General features: G+C 43.9%; 1 protein-coding gene across 3 annotated transcripts in view; it reads right to left on the bottom strand.

Moving 5' to 3' along the window:
- Window positions 1-5,110: 5,110 nt before the first annotated feature.
- GTPBP1 (GTP binding protein 1) overlaps window positions 5,111-16,499 on the bottom strand; it is a 127,224-nt gene continuing 115,835 nt past the window's right edge. The window contains exons 10-13 of one of the 3 annotated variants that reach the window (XM_033929457.1): window positions 7,994-8,172; window positions 7,627-7,794; window positions 7,227-7,277; window positions 5,111-6,581 (exon numbers count right to left, since the gene is read on the bottom strand). In XM_033929457.1, the coding sequence (XP_033785348.1) occupies window positions 6,489-6,581; window positions 7,227-7,277; window positions 7,627-7,794; window positions 7,994-8,172 (491 nt within the window). In that variant the 3' untranslated portion in view covers window positions 5,111-6,488. The remainder of the gene's footprint in view (window positions 6,582-7,226; window positions 7,278-7,626; window positions 7,795-7,993; window positions 8,173-16,499) is intronic. The other 2 variants (XM_033929458.1, XM_033929459.1) reach the window with 2 other exon arrangements.

The following is a 16,499-nucleotide window of genomic DNA, read 5'->3' as shown; positions in this document are numbered from 1 at the left end:
TCTTGCATTGGACATTGGTAAGATGATCTTGGTTTTTTATGGTGTGCAAAGTTTAAAAAACAAGTTTCCTTACTTGGTTGTAATTTAAGATACCTGCCTTTATAAAGAACCTACAAGAAGGCCTACACACAATGGATGGATAGATAGATAAAGCAACGCCATTTTGTTTAAATAGCAATAGGAAACCAAATTAAAAATATTCCATTCATATTCTGCCACTTTTTTGGTGGTTCAGTTGTTTCCTCTTTCCCTTTCCTGCTCTTTGTTGACAACAGAGATCACATTTGTTTAACTGTAGTGAATTTGTTGTCTTCAGGAAAAGCAAAGTTGCGTACTTATAATAAATGTTCTCTAAAACGAATGGTATTCCAATCACACAACTCCCCCCTTCTTTTTTCTTTTTTTTTAAGAGTTCTTAGAACAGGGGTGGTTAACAAAGAACCACAGTAGGCCTTTAATTTTCTCCAAACTAAGGGCTAGATTCGCTAAGGGCACGGATCCAATCCGTGTCCGGGAGGCTGATTCACAAATCGCCCTCATACAAATGAGGGTGATTGGAATCACGCCCCCAACTCTGTAGCAATCCCCAACCCCAACTATGGAAGGTGGTTTTGGGTGAGAGCTTATATGTGGCCTCTGCAGCATGCCATATTGACCTAGTGGTCCCCTTGGATGACCCTGGCCACTCCATCCTGGTTGTGACAACAGATGTGAGTCTTCTTGGCTGGGGACCACGGTTCACCCATCACAATGTGCAGGGGGTTTGGTCCTCCAGAGAAGCTAATCAGTCGGTTGGAGTTCAGGACCATTTGCTTTAACCTCTTGGCTTTTTAGCCTGAGGCTTACATCAAGTTTCAGGGAGGCACCTGGAGCACACCACTGCCCTTGGAGGCCCAGTTTTTGACATGGGTAGAGGTAAAATTCCTTGATATGTTTCTTTTGTGGCCCTTGATAGGGTGGGTCATCAGGAAAGTTATATCTGGGGACTGGTGGTTCTGGTGGCATTGCTTTAGTCTTGAAGGCCTTAATATGGTGATCTTGTTCAATTAAAGACATGGGATTCCATTATCTTCCCAATGGTATAAGAGCTTCTGGTTCAAGGTCTTTCTTGGATACAGGACATCTCAGTTCTGTCTTAGGGAAGACTCTTGCAAGGATGGTTATTGAAAAATAATCTAGTAAGGCTAATAATAATAACTTTATTTTTCTATACCGCCATAGTTGAAAGACTTCTAGGCGGTTCACATTGAAAGAAGGCTGGACAATCAGTGAATTACAGAATGCAAGAGGAAAAATGTTACATAAAAACTGGGGTTATATGAGAAGTGTTACATGAGGCATTGGAGTTACATGAAAAATTATATCAGGTTTGTGAAGGGAAATATCATAGTGAGAGAAGGTCATTTGTTTAGGTGATGAATTTGTCAAATAGAACGGTTTTAATTGATTTTCGGTATGCGCTGTAGATCTGTCTGGCTCTATTTATGTAGTTTCCCAGCCAGGATTGCTGTCTGCTTGCTTGGAACATGAAGGTTCTGTCCAGGAAGGATTTGTATTTGCAGCCTGTGATCTTTGGGTATGTAAAGATGTTTCTGTTTCTGGTTGTTCGTGTGGGGTTGTGTAGCGTGAAGTGTGGTAACAGGTAGGAAGGTGCTAGTCCCCAGACTTGTTTGAAACAGATACATGCAAATTTGAATAGTATTTGCGCCTCCATTGGCAACCAGTGCAACTTTTTGTAGGCACATGGTTTCATTGCACATGCCTGTGGGTAAGAATCTGGAGTTTCTTCAGGATGAATTGGGTAAGAGCTTGCCATTGGTTCCTTTAAGAGCTCATGTAAAAGTTGTTTCAGGGTAGTGGTATAGGGTTGCCTCTTGATTCTTTATCCAACTGTCTTGCTTCCTGAAAGGGGTGAAATGCCTGAAGCCACTGTAGAGAACTGTGCTCCCTTCTTGGGATATAAACTTGTTTCTGTTACTGTTAGCCTAGATAACATTTAAATGGATGAGGCTGGTCTCTGAAAGAAATCATGGTATTTGTGGTGGCCAGTTGTTACGACAGTAGGATTCTGGAGTTACACGCTAGGTCCAGATCTTTTCCTGGTGAGTGTCTCAGAAAAGTTGGTACTGTGTCCAGTTCCTCCTTTTTTTTTGTCAAAAGCAGTGTCCTTCTTCCCTGTGGACCAGTCAATCTTGGTCTGTGTTTGAGGAGAAAGGGAATTCTGTCGAGCGAGATTGACTGGATGTTAGGTGAACACTAGGAGTTTGTTGTGTTAGCAGTTGTGTTTGGGATCCTAGGAAAGGAGAAACAGCATCTAAAACCACAGAGGATCAAGGAGGCCATAGTGCCAGTCTACAGCTTTAAAGATATACAGAGGATTCAGACAGGGCCACAGGACATTTGTAGAACATCCACATAGTCATCACTGCATTCATTTTTGTGACATTATAGGTTGGATATGCAGCTGTAGCTGGATATAGTATGCAGGTCTAGTGTCTTCTCATCAGGCTTGTTTAATTTCCACCCTTGGTCAATAGTGCTATGGTACTTCCAAAGTGACTGGACTGCTCTGCAGGGGCAATGAGGAAGGAGATATTGGGCTTATCTGCTACTTTCCTTTCAGCTCTCCAGTTCAGTCCAGAACCCACAGGTGTTGAATGTTGTTAGCTGAAAAAGTATAGGAACATCAGCTGGGGGCTGGAGTTGGGTCAGGCTGTGTTCTTCAGGCTGCAAGTGGTGAGAGGAGTCATAAAAGTTCCCATTGCTATAGTTCTTTGGTTTCTGAGGAGTTTTAGTTCCATCAGAGTTTTGTTCAAAGAAATACTGGTCCACTAAGGACTGTGCAGAATCTATTATAGCAGGAGTGGGTAACCATGGTCCACAGGGCCCACAAACAAGTTGGATTTAAAATATTTTCACAAGGAATATGCATGAGATCTATGTGCATACAATAGAAGCAGTACATGCACATCAATCGCTTATTGTGGAAATCTTGAAAACTCAACTGAGTTGTAGTTGCCTACTCCTGTGTTAATCAAATAGTGGTTTCTTTGCTTTGCTACTACTGATTTTTCCCCAAAAATAAGAGTGTCTTGTATTCATTTGGGGCCCAAAAAAAGCACTAGGTCTTATTCTCAGGGTATGCACATGATTATCTCTCCATTCCTCTCCTTTATCCCAATTCTTCTTTCCTTTCGCTCCCCCACGTGAAGCATATTTCTTTTCCTCCCCTCCCTCCCCCTGTGCAGCAGAAGTTTGCCCAGCTTCTATCTTTCTCTCTCTCCCATCCCTTCTGCAGCAGAACCTTTGAACACCCCCCATCACCACAAAGCCGAACCCCTGCTGACCCACCATCCTTTCCTCTCCGCCAACCGCGAGTGAGCCCTACCTTCATCCGAAGCAGTGTCAGGCTGGCAGCACTCTAAACAGGCTGCTTGGCCTTGCCCATCGGGATTTCACTCTGCCATAGCTTCGGATGAAGGGAGGGCTCGCTCGCGGTCGGTGGGGAGGGAAGGATGGAAGGTCAGCAGGGGTTTAGCTGTGTGGTGGTGGGGGGCCAGGTTGAAGAGCTGCCGGCGAATCCCAGGACTAGGGCTTATTTTTGGGGTAGGGCTTATATTAAGACCTACTCCGAAAATGATGCTAGGGTTTATTTTGGGGTAGGTCTTATTTTCAGGGAAACACGGTAGCAGATAGAAAACTGACTCAAGAAAAAAAAATAGTAGGTAAGCCTTAATTTCTTCTTTCTCTTAAAAATCTGATCAGTAAAAGCTTGTAACCACTGATTTGGCAGCTGAGATTATACTTAACAGTAACTAAGTCCTGGCTGGTTCATTTGTTTGGGCAGGGCTCTCTACTGATGATCAGTAGCACTACCTGGTTATCACCACAGACTGCTGTACTGAGAACTGGTCATTTTTTGGATGGTCTGGTACATATGGTTAAGTGCCAATATTTTAGCACTTAACTACCTAAAGTTAAGCAGCCCCTCAGACTACATAAACCACAGTCTTTTCTTTATGTGGTGTCATTTCAGTGCTGAATATTGTACTTAAGTACATATGAACTAACAGGCTGCATAAACCTGGCTATTTAGTCCTGGTGCCTGGCTATAACTGGTATTGAATATCCAGGAATGGCACTGCTCTACAGAGCTTTGATATCTGTTTGATGTTTAACCCCCCCCCCCCACCCCCTTAACCTTTACAGGGCTCTAGCGTTAATATTTTTTCACTATTATAAAAACTTGAATTAAAATTGGATTTAGCTGTTGTAGCCTGTCTTAATAAAAAGGTTTGGATACAGCTAGGTGAACTGTGATGTCAACAGCCTGAAAGAATATGAAATGAGTGACGACAACCTTGCTTATTGCTCAGATAGTCTTGAATGAATGGGAGAACCAAAGATGAAGGCCTGAAACCAGTTTCCTCTCGGTTTCATTCAAACATTTCCATTTCAGAATGTATTCCCACATTTTCTTATCGTTCACACCTATCACAAATGGATTTATTTTGCTCTGTTCCCCTACTCTATCCAATACCCCTGACAATTTTATAAAAGAGAACTTTTTTTAGTCATTTCTTTTTATTGAACAAAACCTAAACATTCTCAGGAAATTTGATAAAGGACAGGAAGAATAAAACACTTCAATACAGCACTTCAAGTACTGTTTGCTATGTTGCTTTAAAAATGTTAAATACTGTTCAACTATTTTAACCAACCACAAAACAACAGGATTTTATACACCAGACAAGCTCAAATCAAAGGATCAGCAGCAGACCTGATGTTTCAGCCTGCATACTTCAGCTATGAAAATAAAGGTATCCTTCAAAGCAATGTGCTTGTAAAACATAATGTGCTATTCAGGGTCATACTTCAGCAGCAGAATATTTACATGAAAAGTCAGTGTACAAATGGGAAGTGAATGTCACTTATGTGGTGGTGGCGGCAGCTGCTGCCTGCATGTCTGGAACAGTGCTGGATGTTTAATTGCAGTTGTGAAGAGGCTCCTTGTGTGCTTTCAGACAGAAGTGCACAGGAACATTAACACTTAACTGGCTCCAAAGCATGATGCAAAGGAATATATATGTATATAATTTTTTTAAGTGTCCATCTGATTCTCGTTTCTGTAAAGTTTAGCCAAATTTATCCATTCTCAAACAATTTTTTTTTTTTTAAACCTTCCAATTTTCTTTGTACAAACCAAGCAGCCATCAAGTAACAGAGCAATATAGGAATACTTTAGAAGTCCCATCTTTCCTAACAAGGCAACACCTGACTCCTATGCTCCCCCTCCCTCCCTCCCTCCCTATTCTTCCGCCTCAAAAAAAATCCATCATTCTTTACAAATGCTCTTGCCCTCCAATTTTAACTTACTTACTGATCTTAGCTTTAATTCTACTGTCTGTATAAATTGAGAAGGCAGCTGTAATTCGCTGTTTTGAACAGTTTCTTAATGTAAACTACATTGATCTGGAAGGTTTGGTGGTCAAGAAATGTAATGTAATTTAAAAATGCAAGATATACCCCCTTCAGCACTCTACTAGTCACAGGCTGCTGGTGTCCTTGCCAGGAAAGTTATGAAGAGAAAGGGAGGGGGTATCCTGTACAGTAAAGGGAATTTATCCAGTTAAACAGACCTACTAGGAGCTGAAGAACATAAACCAGTCACATATGTAACCCCTTAGGTCTACTTTCGCCAAAGTCACTGACCACTTGAGGAACAAGTGAAAGAATGTGATAAATACTTTCCATTGCCCTTCCTCAATCTGGCCCCAAAATGAAGAACTACTCTTCCCCTCAAACACTCGGCAAAATAAAAAAAACACACACCCCAAAATATTATAAAAGGAGATTTGATGAGATACTTTATTGTAGCTGACCAATGGAACATCATAAAAAGAGACGTTCTCTCCTGTACAGTCAATATTAACATCCTCTTTGATCCTCCTGTGACCTAAGTTCATGTTTCCTGGCAAACATTGCCATGTTAGAACCTAGTGTGTGTGTGTCATTATTATAGGAGCCAGAGAAGGGAAGACTGGCTGTACAGGAGCTTTGTACACATGCACACTGGGAAAGGAAGACTGCTGACTAGACAAAACGGAAATAAATACAAAGAAAGGGAATATGGAAAAGAATACGCTGCTAGAAAATAAATCGGGCACACTCTTCACCTGCAGAACTGCCAGCTATTTCATATTGAAAAGAGCCCAGAACAATAGAAATTCTAAAAAGCCATGGCATAAAGAAAACATTTCCAAGTTTGCTTTGTGTAAGCATGGGTTTTGTCCATTATTGTGACTGACAACTTATAAATTACAATCCAACTTGAGCTGTCGATTGGAAGGTTGGGCTGAGAAAGGGTCACTTTTTGGGGGCGGAAGGGGGGAGAACAGGTGGCCTTTCGGTATTCTGCTCATATCCTCTTCAGGAAGTGATGGATGCAGTCTCAGAGACCAGAAGCATGATGGTAGTGGATGAGATGTTCAGCACCCACTGGCCGGGGTCACGCAGGCCCCCTGCGACTTCACCTTGTGTCTCTGCCCACCACGCCGCCGCCCGCTGCCTCCTACCTTTGGCTGCAGGACAGAAGGTAAACGGAAACTAGTTACTGCTTTTGCATTTTTGCTTGGTTATAGACTGCGCAAGTCACCAATTTTCTAAAGCAGAAAAGTCTGTAAGCACCCAACTCTAGAAAAAAAACTTGTGCAGGTAGGTTCAGCCATTCTAAATATATCTAAGGGGTGAAGGGTAAAGACACACACATATTTAAAAACAAACCACAACATGCTGACACATTCAGTATGATCTAGCTTATAACCCTCACTGTTCTTTTGAACTAGAGAATGACATAGGAATAAATTTCTCCGGGTCCCCGCAGGAACTCAATTTCTCCGTCCATTCCTCGTGAGTTTTGTCACTGTCCCTGTCCCATTCATGTAAGCTCTGCCTTAACCGCACAAGCCTCGAACACTTATGATATTAATATGTTTGAGGCTTGTGCAGATGAGGACGGAACTTGCAGGAATGGGGCAGGGGCAGGAAAAGAACTTACAGGACGGGAAAATGAGTCCCTGTGGAGACAGGGAAAAATTTGTCCCCGTGTCATTCCCTATTTTGAACCAAAGCTAAAAAAAACCAGAAAAGAGATATTACTCCATATCACAAATTTAGAATGCTTCTTTGAAAGCAGACACAAACTGGAATTGCAGTTTCTGAAATACCTTATTTTCCTTATTTCTTTCTTTGCTAAGCAGATCATCTTCAGGAGCAGCCTGGCAGGCAAGCAGCAGGAGAAAAAGAAAGCAAGAGATAAGCGAGAGAGTGTCTCTATTGGCAGAGAGATGAGGAAAAGCTGGCAGAACACACTCGGCACGAAGCAATATTGCCCAGCTGAGTAGGAGACACAGAACAGAAAACAGTATGAAAAATAAAAGGGCTGTGACAGGAGGAGCCCAGCACAGATTATCCACCCTTATGGGAGTAAGAAAAGGGAATGATACAGTACACTATGCAGAGATCAAAATAGATAAAAGGGGAAGAGACTGTTAAGAGTATGGGCAACCCTGAAGCCATGGCACAGAGGAAAGAGTATGAACATTCAAAACCAGAAACAGCCCATACCTGGGAAAGAACAGATGATGATGAAGTTGCTGCTGTTGATAAGATGCCTTGTGCTTCTTCTCCTGCTGCTGGATCCTCCTTTCTTGTCAGAGGGCTCTTCTTTGTCGACTGCATCTTTATCTGCTGGGGCTTGGAGTTCATGGGCAAGTTATTGGTGGTCTGTAGCAACTGGTAGTAACAAAGTACCAGAGAAGTACATCAGCCAGGGTAGACCAGTTGAGTAACTACACGCTGGTCAATGGCCATTATTTTTTCACATCTAAGAGGACCGAGACGGCAACCATAATTCTTTGCTCAATTGAAATAAAAGTCACCACTATGGCTAAAGAGCAGGGAAAAAATACAGGTGTCCTTGGCTAACTCATACCTTGGTAACTGTGCCCACAGCCTTGGTACGCCCCTCTCGGAACACCAGGCGCTGGTCGATGTGCAGGTACTCTGGGGTCTTGATGAAGCGGAAGTGCACTGTGGCCTTGTCACCAGTACGCAGGCAGTCCTTGTTCATGCTAAGGATTGTGGCAGTTTGCCGGATACTGCCGCAGTGCACTACAAAGTCAGACATGAGCCAAGGGCAAGTTAATTTTAGATTCTATAGCAAAAAAAAAAAAAAAAAGTACCTTATCCACTAGAATACAACTAAAAGCAAAAAAAAAAAAAAAAAGACTCAGATTTATGTCTTAAAAAGCATGAAGTCGGTGGCTTCGACGTGCTGAGAGATGGCTGTGTAGGAGATCGGCTCTGTGAAAGCAGGCAGTTTACTGAACTTTTAAGTGGAAAATAATAAAGAGAATTTTAAAAAAAGGAAGCATTAAGATTGTTAAAATGGCATCGGGGTCGGGTAAAGGAAATAAAAGTGTGATGGCAAGCGGATCAAGCGGAGGAAAAAGGTCAAAACTGGAAGTGATTTCCCCTCAATCAGTTCCTTTGCCTGTGGAGGAGATAGATAACAGAGATCTTTTGTGGGAAATTCAAAAAATACAAGAAATTGTGTTAGAGAACTCAAAATATATAAAAGAAGTTAGAGATGAGATAGCAGGGTTAAAAAGCAGAATGGATATAGTGGATTTGAAAATGAATGCTCTAAAGAAAAAGGTGGAAAAAACGGAAATGGAACCAGGGCAGTTTAAAAAGGCTCAGAAAGAAATTGAAATATTAAAGAGAGATTTTGAAGATTTGTCCAACCGCGAGAGGAGGTGCAATTTGAGGGTTCTTGGTCTACCTGAAGGGGTAGAAAAAAATGATTCAGTCACGTTCATGACTAACTTTTTAATGAAGATTCTACCGATTAAAAGCAAATTTCAGTTGGAAGTGGAACGTGCACATAGGATCCCAACAAAAAGACTAACTGCACAAAAAGGACCAAGGCCAATGATTATAAAGTTGCTCAGATATCAGCAAGTAGCTGAGATATTAGCATTGGCTAAGGAGAATAAAGATATAAAATATCAGGACTCAAAAATATCAATAGTGCCTGATTTTGCAAGAGTGACAGCTCAAAAAAGGAAGATGTTGCTGGAAATGTGCCCGCAGTTGAGAGCTCTGGGTGCGAGATATGGGTTAATATACCCAGCAGTCATGAAGGTTACGTATGAAAATAAAACTTATAGTTTTGAAGAGGCCAGTAAATTAAAAGAATTTATAGAAAAATGTGAAGTGCCAATCAACACATAAAAGGAAATGAAAGTAAATGATATATGTTATCTGTTGAACATATTTTATTTGAAGAATACTGGTTTTTTGTTTTTTTTTAATGATGCTGAAGAGAGAAGGAAAAGATTTGATAGAATATTCAGAATTTCAGTTAACAGTTTCAAATTACTTTAAAAAAAAACTTGACATTCTAAGGATTGCAATAACATGGTTTTGCCTGAAAGAGAAGGGGGCGCTGTGTGCTACAAGGAGTGAAACTGAGATATAAAATGAAAATGGTACATGCAGCTCTTAATGAAGAAAGGCAATGGGAATTAAAGAAATCTAAATGTTGTTGAGTAAGATTGGTGAATATGGCAAACTGAAATATAGAAAGAGTGTGAGTCTGTATGATACGACCTGCTCTTTGAAAGTTGCCATACGTTTTAAGGAAATCAACAACGAAGAGCAGAATTTAGAAGAAAAGAAGAGAATGAACATGGAAGATGGCTTTTGGAAGAAAATTGGATAGATTACTTTTGATGGGACAATGATATGTGATAGAATATTAAAAGCAATACACTAATGGAGTTTTTGGATACAAAAGTAGATATTGATAATATAGGATACAGAGATTTTATGGTTATTAAATGATTATAAAATAAGATTTACTCTCTGAGCATTTAACATATGAATATTTTAATATATAAGGGAGTATAGATGGCATATTGACATTATAAAATGAAAATTAATTAGTAAGTTATTACATAAGGCATATGAATTAATAAAGAATGTAATAATAAGTGTGAGTGGATAATGTGAATGGTGTGAATGCTTGAACAAGGTACTAGGATTTTGAGATATACAATAAATAAAATTAATGTTTAATATATTATTTTAGGATGTATTAGAGAATGTTCAGAGATACATGGGGTAAATAGAGAAATATTATATATTGCATAAGGTATATATATAAAATATAACAAGATGCTTGTATAAGGTTAACATATATGATTAAATTGAAGTATTTCTTATATAGTTTAAGAAGTTTTAAGTTTTAAAGAAACTTAGAAAAGAAGTAAGTACAGTACTAATATTTTTATTTTATGGTAAAGTACAATTATATTATAGAATGGAAAAGTTATAAGACTAAAAATGTCTTGGTTTCAATAAGATGGATATTAAATATAGTTAATATAAAGAATGGGTCTGATTTTGGATTGGGAAAAAAAAAAGTATATAGGGGAAAATAAATATTATGGAAAAGAGATTTGGAATGTTATGAAATTTTATCCCTTTGCTTATGATGATTCTCTTTTTATTATAAAGGTTTTTTAAGTTAATGATTGAATAGGTTTAATTTGCCTGTGGGGAGTTTATCTTTTGCTTGGCCACCATGGGCGTTTCGAAGTTTGCATTTATTTTGGGGAGGGAAGGGGTGGGAATGAGGGAGGGGATATGGGGGGGGGGGGTTAAGAATGAGGATTTAAGGGGGGTGTAAGTTTTTGGTATGAGGAAAAAGTTTATATTTTATTTTTGAGATGGATATATTTGTATAATAAATTTCATTTATATAATGGGTTTTAAAATTTTCTCCTTGAACGTAAATGGCCTCAATCACCCAATAAAAAGGAAAAAGGTATTGTCATATATTAAGCAACAGAATATAGATATTTGTTTTCTACAGGAGACACATTTGTCTGGGTCAGAATCCATGAAGCGTCAGGAAATTGGATAAAACAGTGTTTATTTGCACCAGCGATTAAAAAAAAAAGGCAGGAGTAGCAATCTTGATTAACAAAAAATGTTTGACAACATTTAATATGGTTAAGGCAGATCCTCTAGGAAGGTGGGTACTTGTTGACATGAGCATGGGTAATACTACAATGGCGTTATTAAATATATATGCCCCTAATTTGAATCAAAGTGAATTCTTTAAGTAAGAACATAAGAAGTTGCCTCCGCTGGGGCAGACCAGAGGTCCATCCTGCCCAGCGGTCCGCTCCCACGGCGGCCCATCAGGCCCACTGCCTGAACAGTGGTCTCTGACTAATTTTGTAATTTACCTCTAATCCTGTCCCTATAACCTTACCTCTACTCCTATCTGTACCCCTCAATCTCTACAACAATTAGTATTACCACTGGCTGCTACTAATTTAGTGGTGGCGGGGGATTTTAATCCTGTTATAGATCCAATAATGGATAAAAAACCTAGTAGAATTATGAAATCAATGGGTTTAGATAATTTAATACAATCATGTAATTTAAAAGATATATGGCGTATTCTTCATTTTAATGATCGGGAATTTACATTTTGTTCGCATGTTCATCAATCATTTTCAAGAATTGATTATATTTTTGTTTCAGATCAGATGTTACAGCAAGTTGAAAAAGCTGCCATAGAACCAATAGTAAAGCAATGTTACTTACCGTAACAGTTGTTATCCAGGGACAGCAGGCAGCTATTCTCACTAGTGGGTGATGTCATCAGACAGAGCCCCGGTACGGACATCTCACAAGCACGTGTTGCTTGTAGAAACTTAAAGTTTCTAGATGCCCGCACCGCGCATGCGCCGGTGCCTTCCTGCCCGGAGATCCGGGCGTGTCTCCTCAGTTCAGGTAGCTAGCCTGAGAAGCCAACCCAGGGGAGGTGGGTGGGACGTGAGAATAGCTGCCTGCTGTCCCTGGATAACAACTGTTACGGTAAGTAACATTGCTTTATCCCAGGACAAGCAGGCAGGTATTCTCACTAGTGGGTGACCTCCAAGCTAACCTCAGTGGGATGGAGGGGGAGTTGGCGACTTAAGAGAATAAATTTTTCAATACTGTTTGGCCAAACTGTCCATCCCGTCTGGAGAGAGTATCCAGACAATAATGTGAGGTGAATGTGTGAACCGAGGACCAGGTGGCAGCCTTACAAATTTCCTCGATTGGTGTTGATCTGAGGAATGCTACTGAGGCTGCCATTGCTCTGACCTTATGGGCTGTGACCTTACAAGGAAGTGATAATCCAGTCTGGGCATAGCAGAAAGAGATACAAGCCGCCATCCAATTAGAGATGGTGCGCTTCGATACGGGTCTTCCCAACTTGTTAGGATCGAAGGAGACAAAAAGTTGAGGAGTGGTTCTGTGTGGCTTGGTGCGATCCAGATAGAAAGCCAAGGCACGTTTACAGTCTAGAGTGTGAAGGGCCGATTCTCCGTGGTGAGAATGGGGCTTAGGGAAGAATACTGGAAGTACAATGGATTGGTTGAGATGGAATTCGGAGACCACCTTAGGCAGGAATTTCGGGTGAGTGCGTAGGACCACCTTGTCATGATGGAATACTGTGAATGGTGGATCCGCCATCAATGCCTGGAGTTCGCTGACTCTGCGAGCGGACGTAAGGGCTACAAGAAAAAGCACTTTCCAGGTGAGGTACTTAAGAGGGGCCCTGTTGAGTGGTTCAAACGGGGGCTTCATGAGATGGGAAAGGACTACATTGAGGTCCCAAACTACTGGGGGTGGTTTGAGAGGAGGGTTAACATGGAAGAGTCCTTTCATAAATCTGGCGACCACTGGATGGGCCGAGAGGGGTTTCCCTTGTAGGGGCTGGTGGAACGCCGCAATAGCGCTCAGGTGGACTCGTATGGATGTGGACTTGAGCCCAGATTGAGATAGGTGTAGGAGATAGTCCAGCACGGAGGATAAGGAAGCTCGCTGAGGTTCCTTTGACTTAGAAACACACCATGAGGAGAATCTGGTCCATTTCTGGGAGTAGCATTGTCGAGTGGCGGGCTTCCTGGAAGCTTCCAAGACCTCCCTCACTTCTTGTGAGAATTGGTGAGGGGTTACGTTGAGAGGAACCAAGCTGTCAGGTGGAGAGACTGCAGGTTGGGATGAAGTAGTGATCCTTGATGTTGAGTAAGCAGTGAAGGAAACACTGGAAGTGGTACTGGTTCCCTGCTGCTGAGTTGGAGTAGGAGGGAGAACCAAGGTTGTCTGGGCCACCGAGGAGCTATTAGAATCATGGTGGCCCGTTCGAGTTTCAGCTTGACCAGAGTCTTCTGGATCAGCGGGAATGGTGGGAACGCATATAGAAATCGTTTCCCCCAGTTCAGTAGAAAAGCATCTGCCTCGAGGCGATGAGGAGTGTAGATCCTGGAGCAAAACTGAGGCAGTTTGGAGTTGTGGGGAGCCGCAAAGAGGTCTATCTGAGGCGTCCCCCATTGCGTGAAGATTTGGTGAAGGGGGCTGGAATGGAGAGTCCATTCGTGCGGTTGTAGCAGACGGCTTAGTTTGTCTGCTAAGACGTTCTCCCCCTGGATGTATACTGCTCTGAGTAGGGCGTTGTGGCGCACCGCCCAGTCCCAGACTCGTAGAGCTTCCTGGCAAAGGAGGGCCGAGCCCATGCCTCCTTGCTTGTTGATATAATACATGGCGGCCTGATTGTCTGTGCGAATGAGGATTACCATGTCGTGAAGTAGATGTTGGAAAGCTTGGAGCGCATTGAAGATGGCTCTGAGTTCCAGTAGATTGATTTGGTGTAGTCTTTCCGCACTGGTCCAGAATCCTTGGGTGCGGAGACCATCCAGGTGGGCCCCCCATGCATAATTCGACGAATCGGTTGTGAGAACTTTCTGATGGGGGGGAGAGTGCATCAGCAAACCTCTGGATAGATTCGAAGAGGTCATCCACCAAAGTAGAGACTGCCGAAGAGCAGGTGTGACTGAGATGTGTTTGGATAGTGGATCGGACGTCTGATTCCACTGTGATGCCAGGGTCCACTGGGGGATCCTGAGGTGGAGTCTGGCAAAGGGTGTCACGTGTACTGTGGAGGCCATATGGCCCAGGAGCACCATCAGTTGTCTCGCCGGTAGAGTTTGGCGAGTAGACACCGCCTGGCAGAGATGAAGAAGGGACTCCATGCGTTGCAGGGGCAGGAATGCTCGGAGTCGGGTGGTGTCCAGGACCGCTCCGATGAAGGGGAGGGACTGGGAGGGTTGTAGATGAGACTTGGAGAAGTTGATCTCGAAGCCCAAATTTTGGAGGAAGTAGGTTGTAGCCAAGGCCGCCGAAGTGACCTCTGGGGCTGACGGGGCCTTGATGAGCCAGTCGTCGAGGTATGGGAATACCTGTAGACTCCTGTCCCGGAGTGCTGCGGCCACTACCACCAGGCACTTTGTGAAGACTCTGGGGGACGAAGATAGGCCGAATGGTAGCACTCGGTACTGTAGGTGCAGATTTCCCACCCGAAATCTGAGGAACTTTCGGGAGGCCGGGTGAATGGGGATGTGAGTGTAGGCCTCCTTGAGATCCAGGGAGCATAACCAGTCGTTCTGCTCGAGGAGGGGGTATAGAGAAGCCAAAGTCAGCATGCGAAACTTCTCTTTGACCAGAAACTTGTTGAGGGCCCGAAGGTCTAAAATGAGTCGCAGGTCGCCCGTTTTCTTCGGGACGAGGAAGTACCGGGAGTAAAACCCTCGGTTCAATTGGTCTAACGGGACCGGCTCGACAGCCCGAAGCTGAAGTAAGGTTTGGACTTCCTGAAGAAGAAGGGCGGTCTGCGTCGAGCTTGAAGGATACTCTCTTGGAGGATGGTCCAGGGGGACCCGGTGGAATTGAAGAGAGTATCCTTCTCTGATGATGGTGAGGACCCATAGGTCCGTGGTTATGGCCTCCCATCGATGGTAAAAAAGATGGAGGCGGCCCCCTATGGGAGAGGCCGAGGTTATGCTCCCGGGAGGGGCGTCAAAAGGGCTGGGGAGCCTTAGGTGCAGCCGGTGGCTGAGGTTTTTGCTGAGACTTCTGGGGAGGTTGTCTCTTCGCAGGCTGTCTCGCAGCAGGCGTTTGTCTGGGCATGTAACGCCGCTGGTAAATCAGGGGTGGCCTGGAAGGTCGAGACTGTTGAGGTTTGGGTTTGGGCCGCAGGATGGATTGAAAAGATTTCTCATGATCCGACAGCTTCTTGGTAACAGTTTCGATAGACTCATCGAACAGGTCAGCTCCAGCACATGGTACGTTGGCGAGTCTGTCCTGGAGGTTGGGGTCCATATCGATTGTACGGAGCCATGCCAGGCGACGCATAGCTACCGCGCTTGCGGCGGCGCGTGCCGAGAGTTCGAATGCATCGAAGGAGGATTGCATCAGCTGGAGGCGTAATTGGGAGAGGGAGGCTACCACTTCCTCGAACTCGAATCGAGCTTGGTTGTCTATGAACGGAGTGAACTTGCGGAGCACCGGCAAGAAGAACTCCAGATAGGAAGAGAAAAAGAAATTGTAGTTTAGCACCCGTGACGCCATCATGGAGTTTTGGTAGAATTTTCTACCAAATTTGTCCATCGTTCTCCCCTCTCGGCCCGGCGGTACAGAGGCGTAGACCTGGGAGGGGTGAGAGCGTTTAAGAGAGGACTCGACCAGTAGGGATTGGTGGGAGAGTTGAGGGCCCTCAAACCCTTTATGGTGCACGATGCGGTATCGAGCATCGAGTTTGCTGGGGATCGCCGGTATGGAATACGGTGTTTCGAAGCACTGCATGAAGGTCTGGTCCAGTAATTTGTGCAAGGGGAGCCGAAGCGACTCCGTTGGAGGGTTAGGTAAATGCATGGTGTCCAGATACTCTTTGGAGTATCGGGAGCCCGTGTCAAGGGTCACATCCAGATCATCCGCCATTTGTCGGAGGAATGATGAGAAGGACAATTGTTCCGCCAGCGTCGGTCTGTGGGACGGGCTGGAGGAGGAGGAGGCCTCCAGGTCCATGGACATCGGGGAGTGGCAAGGAGAATCGGGCACCGATGTCTCCTCGTACTCCGGGCCCCCCGGAGGGGACACCTCTGATGAGGAGTATCCCCTACGTTGCAGTTTTTTCTGCGGTGACACCTCCGAATGGCGTGAGGAGTGCCAGGATGAGTGTCTCGATCGGTGCCCGTCTCGGTGGCGAGACGGGGATCGGGATCGTCTGTGCATCGCATGGTCTCCCGAGGCCCCCAAGTGGATAGGGCTGGAAGCGGTGGATCGCAACTGGGTTTGCGATGCGGGTTCTTGCGATGCTACCCAAGTCTGGTAAGGAGTACGGAAGAACTCTTCCTGACTATGCCCAGGGCTTCGAGTATCGATCGGAGGTCTGGTCCCATGTTGGCGCGGAGGCGTAATGGGTTCTAATGGCGGCATATCGGTAAGCGAGGCTTGCCGCGTGGGCATCACCGCCCTCCCCCGTTCGTCCTCGTCGGTTGTCGAGGTCGAACGGTGTGGGGGAGGGGGAGGGG

The sequence above is a fragment of the Geotrypetes seraphini genome, chromosome 2, assembly GCF_902459505.1.
Source record: "Geotrypetes seraphini chromosome 2, aGeoSer1.1, whole genome shotgun sequence".
Lineage (NCBI taxonomy): Eukaryota > Metazoa > Chordata > Amphibia > Gymnophiona > Dermophiidae > Geotrypetes > Geotrypetes seraphini.
This window is presented reverse-complemented; position numbering and strand designations above follow the sequence as displayed.